Source organism: Capricornis sumatraensis, chromosome 4 (assembly GCF_032405125.1).
Source record: "Capricornis sumatraensis isolate serow.1 chromosome 4, serow.2, whole genome shotgun sequence".
Taxonomy (NCBI): Eukaryota; Metazoa; Chordata; class Mammalia; order Artiodactyla; family Bovidae; genus Capricornis; species Capricornis sumatraensis.
The window spans coordinates 149,638,269-149,651,022 of NC_091072.1; the positions used below are offsets into that span (position 1 = coordinate 149,638,269).

General features: G+C 42.0%; 1 protein-coding gene across 1 annotated transcript in view; it reads left to right on the top strand.

The window, feature by feature from the left end:
- Positions 1-12,754, top strand: part of FERRY3 (FERRY endosomal RAB5 effector complex subunit 3) — a 38,639-nt gene that overhangs the window by 3,269 nt on the left and 22,616 nt on the right. Inside the window, exons 3-6 of the mRNA XM_068970940.1 lie at positions 1,042-1,187; positions 5,396-5,577; positions 10,696-10,795; positions 10,897-11,018. Of these exons, the coding sequence (XP_068827041.1) occupies positions 1,042-1,187; positions 5,396-5,577; positions 10,696-10,795; positions 10,897-11,018 (550 nt within the window). The remainder of the gene's footprint in view (positions 1-1,041; positions 1,188-5,395; positions 5,578-10,695; positions 10,796-10,896; positions 11,019-12,754) is intronic.

A 12,754-nucleotide genomic window follows, 5' to 3' on the forward strand; every position in this document is an offset into this window, starting at 1 on the left:
TCCTGGTTTCTGTCTCACTGCTCTTTAATCTGTCTTTTTTTTTCTTTGAGCAGCAAGTATGTATTATCTTGCTACCATTACTGTGGTTCAGGGATCCAAGTGCAACTTAGATGGGTGCCTCTGGCTCAGGGTTTCTCATGGGACTCCAGAGTCTCATCTGAAGGCTCTACCAGCACAAGATCATCTCCAAGGTCACTTGTGAGGCTGTTCTCAGGCCTTATCATGGGGCCTCTTCATACAGTCACCTCCGCACCTGCAGCTGGTCTCCCCCAGGGCCAGCAACCTGAGAGAGGGAGGGAGCAAGGAAGTGCCCAAGATGAAAGCCATGGTCTTCTTATCCTCAGAGCAGTCTTTAAGTAGTGTCTCTAAAGTTGGAATTGTAGATCATCTGAAATAAATCAGTTTTAATGTGCTGATCACTCTAGTTCTATTTCAGGTTCAAAGAATGTAACAATATATGGCCTTCCCACGTAGCTTAGTGGGTAAAGAATCTGCCTGCAAGGCAGGAAACACAAGAGACGCAGGTTCAATCCCTGGGTCAGGAAGATTCCCTGGAGAAGGGCATGGCAAATCACCCCACTACTCTTGCCTGGAGAATCCCATGGACAGAGGAGCCTGGTGGGCTACCGTCCATGGGGTCACAAAGAGTTCAACACAACTGAAGCAACTGAGCACACACGCACACACACCAATAAAATCTTTGAAAGTTATATAGGAAACTCATTTAAATGCAGAAAGCTTCATCCCCTCTCTCTGTAGAAGGTCTTTATGTGCTTTTTCTCGACTTAAGAAATTAATGTTTTTAATTAGTATCAGGGTTATATTACATAAGAGTTAAGAATTTTGACCATTCGATAATCTGTGATTGTAAAGAAAAATAAGTGTGAGATTAGTTGAATGATCCTCTAAGCTGAATTTATCTTAGTTAGACATGCTCTTAAGGGTATAAGCTTGACAGGAGTGTCACACTGGAATGATTAGCCAGGTAAAATGTTCCCAGTTTGTGTCTGCCAGTGATGGTATTTGTTATCGATATTACAGAGTTGAAGGAAGCTCTGAGCCAGTTTATCGAAGAAGAATCCCTCAGAGATTATGACAGAGAGGCTGAAGCCGCCCTGGAAGCTGTGAAGTCGGGTGAAGTTGACCTACATCAGCTGGCAAGCACATGGGCCAAAGCTTATGCAGAGGTATGAAAATAGATAAGATCCTAAACTTAAAGGATATTCTGGACTCTGATGTGTTGTTTTTTTCTTGCGGTTTTATTGAGATGTCGGGAATGTAGCTGGCATCTGACACTGCATGAGTTAAAGGTGTAGAGCATGATGGTTTGACGTACAGGCACCAGAGAATGGTTATCACAGCAAATGTACTGAACATCCATCATCTCACACAGACACAGAGTTAAAGAGATAGAAAGTAAAATGTTTTCTCCTGTGCTGCGGCTTTGTTCTCTTAACTTTCATGTGTACCATACAGTGGTGTTCATTACATTTATCACATGGCACATCACATGCCTAGTACTTATTATAACTGGAAGCTTGTGTCTTTTGACTGCCTTCATCCCATTTCCGCTTCCTCCATCCCCAGCCTGAAGTAACACAAATCTGATTGCTTTTTCTGTGTGTATGTTTGTTTCTGAAGCAGAATGATAAGAGTGTTTAAATTGCCAAGGTAATACTGGAACAGCTGTAGAATCTTTGGTTCTCTGTGTACAAAGATTTACTCTGTAATATGCACCCTGTATTGGTGCTTGTGTGCTTCCTTCTTGTTACCAAGGTGAGCACACAGGACACAGTGCTTCCTGTAATATTCTTGTAAAATGAGATGCTGCTTTTGTATTTGTACCCAACATAGGGTTGCCAGATTTAGTCATTAAAAATACAGGCCACCCATTTAACTTAGAATTTCAGGGACTTCTCTGCTGGTCCAGTGGTTAAGAATCTGTGCTTCCAATGCAGGGGATTGTGGGTTTGTTCCCTGGTTGGGGAACTGAGATCCCACATGCTATGTGCTGTGGCCCTAAATAAACAATAAACTAGAATTTCAGATAAACAATGAATTTTTTCATATGAGTATATCCCACATATACATGGAGCATGCTTATGTTAAAAAATTATTCATTACTCAATGGAGTGGCCCGGGGTTACTGTAGACTGAGAAGAGAAGACCCCGGGATAGACTCTTGACAAGACCCTTTATTGTAATTGTCTGTTGACCTACCTGTATCTCTGGCTTATCTGAATATCCACCTGGAAAGGTCTGCCTTCTTCCCTTTTATTATTAACTAGTAACCAGCACAGAGAGCTTCCCCAGTGGCTTAGTGGTAAAGCATCCACCTGCCAATGCAGGGGACTTGGGTTCAATCCCTGGGCCAGGAAGATCCCCTGGAGAAGGAAATGGCAATCCACTCCAGTATTCTTGCCTGGAGAATCCCATGGACAGACGAGACCGGCCATAGTCCATGGGGTCACAAAAGAGTTGGCCATAACTTAGCAAGTAAACAACAATACATCCAGCAACAAGCTTGCAAATAACAGGGTTTGGTCTGTGCTAGATGGATGTATGAGTGAATATATACAAGTAAGTAAACAAATCCAAACACTTAAGAGGTGAATTGAGGAAGAAAACCCTGCAAAGGAAAGAGAGGAACTGGTTAGGGAAACAGAAAGAAGATAAAAAACTATAGTAGAAGAAGAAGTTTATAGTTTCATGAAAGCTAACCAAAAAAGAGGTAGCCAAGAAGGAGGGACTGGTCTGTGATTCAAATGCTGCACAGATGATCAAGCAAGAGGAAGACTGAGAAATACCCACCGGGTTTATCAGGTCTTATCTGTGGCAAGATAAATTCCAGTAGATTGGTGGGAGCAGAGACTAGATTTCAGTGAGTTTAAGAACAAGTGGGAATGTGGAAGTGGAATGATTCTAGACAACTCAAGAAGTTGGGCTACAGAGAGGAGGGTGAGACCCAGGATCAGAGGCTTGTTGTTTAAGACAGTAGAGAGAAAGGCCGAAAGGCACCAGACCCAGAGCCCAAGTGGAGGATCAGTCTTTGCAGGGAGGAGGGAGGTGGCTTCCATCATAGCGGAGAGGAAGAAGGAAAACGTAACCATCAATTCAGAAAAGTTTTCTTTGGTAGCAGGAAGTTGAAGATAATTCTCTCCTAACTGTTTCTGCTTTATCTGAGAAATAGTAAAGGAGGTTGTTTGTCTAGATGGGGTGGTGGGGGGCTGATGCGATGGTTGGATGTCTGAGGACTGAACTGACCAGAGGAAGCCAGAGTTGCCAGGCAGCATCGCGAGGAAGGGTCAGACTGGCACCGGTCTGCCTCCATAGACTCTGGACTTGTGTGATTTTTCTGCTGCGGCTCCCCAGAGCCTGACTGCAGGTGGAGCTAGAGGAATAAGATGCGGTTTTGTTAGGTGGGCAAGGAGGATGTGGGCGAGACAGTGATTGACTGTAAGCTTTATCAGGAAGAAAGGGCAGTGAGAGGGAGCCAACAGCTCAGATAGTGGAGACTGTGAAGCGGAGGTCCTGGTGAGGCTGCAGAACCAGTTGCCTGGGAGCCGCTGAATGAGAAGTTTCGGTTGGAGTTTGTAATCAGTGACTGAGTGTTTGAATTTTAGCAGCCGAGCTGTTCCCAGGGAAGATACGGAATGGGTGACAGGCAAAGGGGAGAGCTTATTAAAAATACAGCGTTGAGGGACACCGGAAGGCAGGGCCTTGGTGAATCATCCACCGGGACATCCAGGTGGCCCAGGCTGGTCTCAGGATGTGGGACAGGGAGGAAGTGTGTAAACTCGGTGCCAGAGTTCTAGTTGACTGAGGGTGAGTAAGAATTCTGTTGGGTGCATCTCGTGTAGTAAGATGCTTCTCCCTGTTCACAAGTGTCACTCCAGGCCGAGTTGTAAACTGAGGCTTGCAAGTTGCATAATGAGCTGATCTGACCTTGTGGGGTTACTGACTGTCTGGTGTTACATATGGCCAAGCAGGTCCCTCGGATTTGACCTTGGCTCCTTCCTACAAAACTTCAGCCCAAACCCGGAGTGATTTTGGAACAGAGCCTAAGTCACGTGGACTGGTTATAATTCCTAGAGGGATGCTGTGTCTAGGGACGCATAGAAGTTATCAGAGCGTGGTCCGGGTTTGCAGAGGTGCGGGACAGATAAAATCCACCCTCTACATTCGGCTAATTCTCTTACTAAGTCTCCCCTCCTGACCTGGAGTGGATCCAAGTATAAGTGGAAGGGAACAAGGGGAAGAGTTTACCTTATTGTCCCAGTTCAGAATACCTGTTTCCGTGATTTATCCGTTTGTGGTATGTAAGGGGGATTATTATTTTGAGCCCTATCACAGATTCCCATTTGGGGTATTTTCATTGGTAACAAAAGGGAAGAATTTAGATTGTTCTCCTTTACAGGTGGCTAGCTGCCGAGATCAAAAATAGAAACAGTGTTGAAATCTTTGTGAAACTTCCACTCTTGCCATTGTATGGTGTGGCCTTTGGCGGGGGCCTTCTGGGGCCTTCTGAGCATGTCAGTCTCCCGCCGCTGTAGAGCTCTGTGCGTGTCTGGTGTGTGGTCATGGCACGTGTCTGGGGCCAGGCATCTGCCTCCCCAGATGCGTTTGTGTGTGCACACTCAGGGTCTCTTCTGCTTCTGCATGTTTCTGGGTTTTTTGTTTGTTTGCTTATCAGTGTTTATGCAGTCCCTTTATCATTTTGATAACTACTATTTTCATACATTTAATTGAGGGGACTTACATTTTATGAAGAAAACAATACCTGAGTTCAGAGTAAAAAAGTTTTGCATGTATATCTTGATATAAAATCCTATGCATGAATTGGGTTATCAAGGGCAGTGTTGTTACATAGGTAAGCTCATTCTCTAAATATATAGCCTACAAAACCTTTTTTAGCAATAATTTTTAATAATGAAAAGCTTTTTTTCCTGATGATATAATTACTATATGCAAGTTATTCTCTTACATGGCACATTAGAATACAAAGTAAGGTACTTAAAAATCCCACTCTGCTACAAACAGCCCCTTCAAGTGTGTGTGTGTGTGTGTGTGTGTGTGTTTTACGGAAATGAGAGCTTACTTAGTACCCTTTCTTTTTTTTATTTTGAGATTATGGACACTTCTTATCCCTTGGTCCACATTAACACCTTCCCCCTTATCCCTGCCTCCGGGTAACCCACATTGACAACTGAGTCCACTTCTTTCCGTATTTTTTGTGTATGCTCAGATAATCCTATGTAACCTATAAACACATATGTAGAGGGCCTTTCTGTCCTTTGATGTACCGAAATGGAATCATAGCATACTCACTTCTCCAGCAGTGTGTTAACCAAGAGCACTGCGTCAGGATTTAAGAATGTCTGGTCCCATCTTGCAGACCACGCTAGAGCACGCGAGGCCCGAGGAGCCCAGCTGGGATGAAGACTTTGCGGATGTGTACCATGACCTCATCCATTCTCCAGCCTCTGAAACTCTCCTAAACTTGGAACACAACTACTTCGTCAGTATCTCTGAACTCATTGGCGAAAGAGACGTGGAGCTGAAAAAGCTACGGGAGAGGTACTTCCTAGTTCTTGCATCACGATAATTAAATGTTACATCATCAAATAATGACGGGCTACAGAACAGCATGTTCTCTCGCTCTCTCTCTCTCTTTTTCTTAAATAAAACTGAAAAATAGAATAGAAAATCATCTTCAACATTAGAAAGTAATTTTCTTGTGTGTTTCAATCTCTCATTTCACCTGGGCAGATAAGGTTCTCCTAGTTTATAGAACTCCTCAAGGGATTTACCTAAACAAATTATGACGGTTCTATCTACTCTTAGTTCTGATGGAGGAAGAACTTACCTCTTCTAAAGGGTCAGCTTTGTTCCAGGCCCTGTGCAAAGTGCTTTGGATGCCGTCTTCATTCAGGCCGCTATATTAAAAAACACATACACAGACTGGATGGCTTAAACAGCAGAAATTGACCTCCTATAGTCTGGAGGCTGGGTTGTCCAAGGTCAAGGTGCCAGCAGACTCAGTGTCTGGTGAGGACCCACCGCCTGGCTTGTAGCCAGTGCCTTCCTGACATTGCTTCCTCAGCCTTTCCTCCGTGCACACTCCTGGTGCGTTGCTTGTAGACAGAGAACAGTAGCACCCCTTCTTCCAGACTAATTACATCATGAGGATGCCAGCCTCTGGAGCTTACCTTAACCTAATTGCCTCCCAAAGGCCCCACCTCCACATAACATCACAGTGAAGGTTAGAGTTTCAACATTTGTACTCTGGGGGGCCACAAAGATGCAGTTCTTAACAGATGCCCTGTCTCATTTGATCCACAACCCTACTGTTACTGCCCCAGTTTACTGAGGCAGAAATGGATTTCCTCTAGTTCTTTATTTCATATCCAATAATATTGTCCACAGACTTCCCAGGTAGCTTCATGAGTAAAGAATCTGCCTGCAATGCAGGAGACTCAGAAGATGTCGGATTGATCCCTGGGTCAGGAAGATCCCCTGGTGGAGGACATGGCAACCCACTCCAGTATTCTTGGCCTGGAGAGCCCCATGGACAGAGGAGCCTGGTGGGCTACAGTCCATTGGGTCGCAAAGTGTCAGACATGACTGAAGCAATTAAGCATGCACGCATGGAATATTGTGAACATACTTTTAAAATAAGCGTGAAATACAGATTAGGTTTTTAAAAATATGATGCTAGTTACCCAACACTAATTACCTTCTCTTGAACTTCATTGGTTTCATTTTTTCCCCACTGGGGCTTCAGATAATACAGTCTTCCTCTCATTCTGAATCTGTTCTCAGCTCTCAGGTTTTCTGGGCCTGCACTCGTTCTACCTGTTTGAGTTCAGTTCAGTTCAGTCGCTCAGTCGTGTCCGACTCTTTGCGACCCCATGAACTGCAGCACGCCAGGCCTCCCTGTCCATCACCAACTCCCGGAGTTCACTCAGACTCACGTCCATCGAGTTAGTGATGCCATCCAGGCATCTCATCCTCTGTCATCCGCTTCTCCTCCTGCCCCCAATCCCTCCCAGCATCAGGGTCTTTTCTAATGCGTCAACTCTTTGTGTGAGGTAGCCAAAGTACTGGAGTTTCAGCTTTAGCATCAGTCCTTCCAATGAACACCCAGGACTGATCTCCTTTAGGATGGACTGGTTGGATCTCCTTACAGTCCAAGGGACTCTTGAGAGTGTTCTCCAGCCTGTTTAGGGATATTAAAAAATGCGCAGCTCAGCATCTGCAGTTCACGTCAGTGGCTTTCGCTCCTGCTTTGAGTCAGCAGCTGAGTTGCTCTGAGCTGTGGTCCTCTTTGCTGCCTGCTCACTCCACCTCCCAGAAAATTTCATCTCTGGCCATCACTGTTCTATAATTGTTCTTTTTTCTAAGTTGGAAGAATGTTCTTATTCCATTTAAACCTTCAGTTTTTTTGGAAGCTGCATTAAGTTACTAATTATCTGCATTTACTGGTACTTTATATATATTTTTTTCTGTTACAGGATAGTTTTTCAATAGGGATTTGTTTTGGTTTATGTTATTTTTTGAAATGTCTTTTAGCCAGACTTCTTGACGGGGCTTTGTTCCCCTACCCCCAAACATTACAGATAATCAGTTCAGTTCAGTTGCTCAATTGTGTCCGACTCTGCGACCCCATGAATCGCAGCACGCCAGGCCTCCCTGTCCATCACCAACTCCCGGAGTTCACTCAGACTCACGTCCATCGAGTCCGTGATGCCATCCAGCCATCTCATCCTCGGTCGTCCCCCTCTCCTCCTGCCCCCAATCCCTCCCAGCATCAGAGTCTTTTCCAGTGAGTCAACTCTTCGCATGAGGTGGCCAAAGTACTGGAGCTTCAACTTTAGCATCATTCCTTCCAAAGAAATCCCAGGGCTGATCTCCTTCAGAATGGACTGGTTGGATCTCCTTGCAGTCCAAGGGACTCTCAAGAGTCTTCTCCAACACCACAGTTCAAAAGCATCAATTCTTTGGCGCTCAGCTTTCTTCACAGTCCAACTCTCACATCCATACATGACCACTAGAAAAACCATAGCCTTGACTAGACGGACCTTAGTCGGCAAAGTAATGTCTCTGCTTTTGAATATGCTATCTAGGTTGGTCATAACTTTTCTTCCAAGGAGTAAGCGTCTTTTAATTTCATGGCTGCAGTCACCATCTGCAGTGATTTTGGAGCCCCCAAAAATAAAGTCTGACACTGTTTCCACTGTTTCCCCATCTACTTCCCATGAAGTGATGGGACCGGATCCCATGATCTTCGTTTTCTGAATGTTGAGCTTTAAGCCAACTTTTTCGCTCTCCTCTTTCACTTTCCTCAAGAGGCTTTTTAGTTCCTCTTCACTTTCTGCCATAAGGGTGGTGTCATCTGCATATCTGAGGTTATTGATATTTCTCCCAGCAATCTTGATTCCAGCTTGTGTTTCTTCCAGTCCAGCGTTTCTCATGATGTACTCTGCATAGAAGTTAAATAAGCAGGGTGACAATATACAGCCTTGACGTACTCCTTTTCCTATTTGGAACCAGTCTGTTGTTCCATGTCTAGTTCTAACTGTTGCTTCCTGACCTGCATACAGATTTCTCAAGAGGCAGGTCAGGTGGTCTGGTATTCCCATCTCTCTCAGATTTTTCCAAATGGAATACATTTGGGGCTTCCCTGGTTGTCCAGTGGTTGAGACTTCACCTTCTAATGCAGGGGGTGGAGGTTCGATCCCTGATTGAGGAACTAAGATCTCACATGCCTCATGGCCAAAAAACCGAAACATAAAACAGATCACTATTGTAACAAGTTCAATAAAGGCTTTAAAAATGTTTGAAAACATTTATATTAAGAACCGTTTTATAGTTTTTCACGTGTCCAAACTGTCAGCTTAGTAAATAAAAATAAACCATGTTCTTTTTAAGGTAGGTAGTATTTTTTGCAAAGTTGAACCGTATAATTAATAGTAAGTTGGAATTCATTAGTGGAAGTTCACCCACAATTTTGGTGTTTAATTCATTTATCTAATTTGTGAGTAGAAGTGACGTATTTTCTCATCTCTCCTTTCATTTTAATCCCATTTTACATCTTTAAAAGAATTTGTCTCAGTGCAGCATCAACAGTTCTAATTATCTTTTTTCCTAAATGTCTTCAAGATAACGTACAGGTTGTCAGAATCATCATGACAGACATCTTGAGTCACTACATAGTATTTCATATAATAAATGTTCCTTTCATCTTAATCGTAGAAATAAATGTTGTATCATTAACTGTACTTGCACTTCTAACACTTTTAGGGTGAAATAAATGTTCATGAAGTTGAATTGTTATTTATTAGTTCTCTTTTTCCTGATTGAAAATTTCCTTCTTTTTAGCAAACCAGTTTCAAGATAGTTCTTTGAACCTTTAAAGTGGCAATGATACTTTTTATCCACTAGAGGGAACATGTGTAATGTAAAATATTAATATTTGTATCAAAGTTTGTAATTATAAATGCTTAGCAGTTATTTCTGTTTTAAATAAAAATCTTACTTGCAAGCATTATCTTCACCTGACCTCTAATAATTATTAAAAAACTAGTGGGGTCGCCTGCATTATCATTAAGTGGGAATTAAGTAGTACTGAATACTTGATACTAGAAGGTATACATTGGGAGGTATAAAAGTGTAACATACGAATGAGTTTCGTTTATGATGAACATGTACCTATCTTAATCAGTTCTTAGAAATCAGTGCAGTTTCTCTTCTAAGAGCAATTTACGTAAACTGACTAAAATGGTAGTGAATCCTTTAGTTCATGTCTGTTTCACTGCTTCCAAGTTTGTTTGAAATGTGTTTTAGAACAAACTTGATTAATACATTTTTTATTAGAGATTTTTTAATCAACTTATTTATTAAAATATAACCGACATATAAAAAGGCAATAAACTGTAGGTATGCAGTTCAGTAAGCTTCCACAAAGTAAGCACACCAGTGTGCTCCTCTCCCAGATTCAGAAGTAGGTGATCTCCAGCCTGCAGAAGGCTCTCTTCCACCCATCCAGCAGTTCCCACCCATTTCCTACGTAAATAACCACTGTCTGAACTTGTAGCACCATTAGTTTTTCTTATGGGGAATACCATTTTTAATTTCCGCATATTGTTTGTTTGGATAAATTAAGATTAAAACGTATCTTCAGAATGTATTTCACATTCCTCTAGAAAGGGAACGCTGTGACTTAATACCAGTTTGATTCTTAGAACCTAACTGGCAGCTTCTGATTATAATGTGTGATTCAAAGGTTGAAGTCACTTTAACTCACATTCAGAGGAATAAAAAATGTGCTTTGAGCTGAATTGGGGAGTATCTTCTTTGTGAAAATCTGCAAGTGAAAAAGGCTCTGGACTTTTCAATACTAGTTACGGAAATTGAACTCTCTCCTGGATTCTGAATGTTCTCCTTTATGCACTAAATTTAGGTTCCGATTTAACTACACATTGACGTTATGTATACTATACGACGTTAGCGTCGTTTCTGCCTCTCCATTGCCGAGGCTTCAGAGTGTTTAGACAGTACTGTGGCCATCCCTGGGCACCTTCCTTTAAGAAGAAAATGTTCTTTTCACTTCGTAGCAGTTATTCCATGGATCTGAAGTGGTTCTGCACCTTTAAAATGTGATGACTGTATCCGATCTACCTATTTATGTTTCAGACAAGGTATTGAAATGGAAAAAGTGATGCAGGAGTTGGGAAAGTCACTGACAGACCAAGATGTGAACACCCTGGCTGCTCAGCATTTCGAATCCCAGCAGGTAAGTGAGGTATATATAATGACTTTCAGGGTGCATTTGTTTTGTTTATTTTTGTGAAGAAAAAAAAAAAATTAACTCGTTGGTATACTGTCTCTTTTTAGGACTTAGAAAATAAGTGGTCCAATGAATTAAAACAATCGACTGCCATTCAAAAACAAGAGTATCAGGAATGGGTAATTAAACTTCATCAAGACCTTAAAAATCCCAACAACAGCTCCCTCAGGTATTAATCAGGTATCATTTTTATGAGATGAAAAGTTGTTATCAGTAATAGTTTGTATTTACTGTAAAATTGGACCTTTCTAGTTGTAGATATTTTTAAGTTACCAGTGAAAATTCAAGATAACTATATGCTTTTTTTTTAACACCTTTCATTTTGTAGACTTTACATGGATTATGTGGGGCAGGATGTTTTACAAAGGTGATTCCCCATCTAGAACTTAGCTTTATAAATTTTGTGGGTATATATACCTAAATACCTTGACTACTGTCTCCTGTGTTTTTTTCTGATTGGTTTCCTTTCAATGCAGTACACAGTGGTTGAATGCATCTTAAATGCCAAGCACTCTTTAAGCAGAAAAACAAGATAACTGCCTGTGGAGAGCTTATATTCTTTAGAGACTGACCTGTAAATAAAACAGAATGATATGTGCAGTTATAGAAGCATGTACAGGGTACAAAATGAAGAAAGAAGACTTTCTATAGTTCATAATTTGTGTGGTCCCTTACGGGCTAAATGCACTGTGTTTCTTATATTGCCTGTTATTCCTGGCTGTGTACTCACCTTTGAGAATTTCTTTCTTTTTTCAATCCTAAAGTATATTCTGTTGGAGATATTCTTAGTACAGTATAATAATCCTGTTTTCAGGGTTTTCTAGTGTGTACTATAAACATTTAGATATAGCATTTTTTTTATATAATGTCTTTCTCCCCTACTTGTCTTGCCTTGAAAGTAAAAAACCATGTCTGTTTTTTCTGCTCTTGTAATCCCCAGATCTCTGTCAAGTGTCTAACTCTTGAGCAGTTCAGTTCCGTTCAGTTGCTCAGTCATATCCGACTCTGCAACCCCATGGACTGCAGCACGCCAGGCCTCCCTGTCCATCACCAACTCCCAGAGTTTACCCAAACTCATGTCCATTGAGTCAGTGATGCCATCCATCCATCTCATCCTCTTCTCCTCCTGCCCTCAATCTTTCCCAGCATCAGGATCTTTTCAAATGAGTCAGCTCTTCGCATCAGGTAGCCAAAGTATTGGAGTTTCAGCTTCATCAGCAGTCCTTTCAATGAACACCCAGGACTGATCTCCTTCAGAATGGACTGGTTGGATCTCCTTGCAGTCCAAGGGACTCTCAAGAGTCTTCTCCAACACCACAGTTCAAAAGCATCAATTCTTCAGCGCTCAGCTTTCTTTACAGTCCAACTCTCACATCCATACATGACTACTGGAAAAACCATAGCCTTAACTAGACAAACCTTTGTTGGCAAAGTAATATCTCTGCTTTTTAATATGCTGTCTAGGTTGGTTATAACTTTCCTTCCAAGGAGCAAGCATCTTTTAATTTCATGGCTGCAATCACCATCTGCAGTGATTTTGGAGCCCCCCAAAATAAAGTCTCTCACTGTTTCCACTGTTTCCCCATCTATTTCCCATGAAGTGATGGGACTGGATGCCATGATCTTAGTTTTCATTTTCTGAATGTTGAGCTTTAAGCCAACTTTTTCACTCTCCTCTTTCACTTTCATCAGGAGGCTCGTTAGTTCTTTACTTTCTGCCTTAACGGTGGTGTCATCTGCATATATGAGGTTATTGATATTTCTCCCAGCTGTCTTGATTTCAGCTTGTCCTTCATCCAGCCCAGCGTTTCTCATGATATACTCTGCATAGAAGTTAAATAAGCAGGGTGACAATATACAGCTGTGACATATTCTTTTTCCTGTTTGGAACCAGTCTGTTGTTCC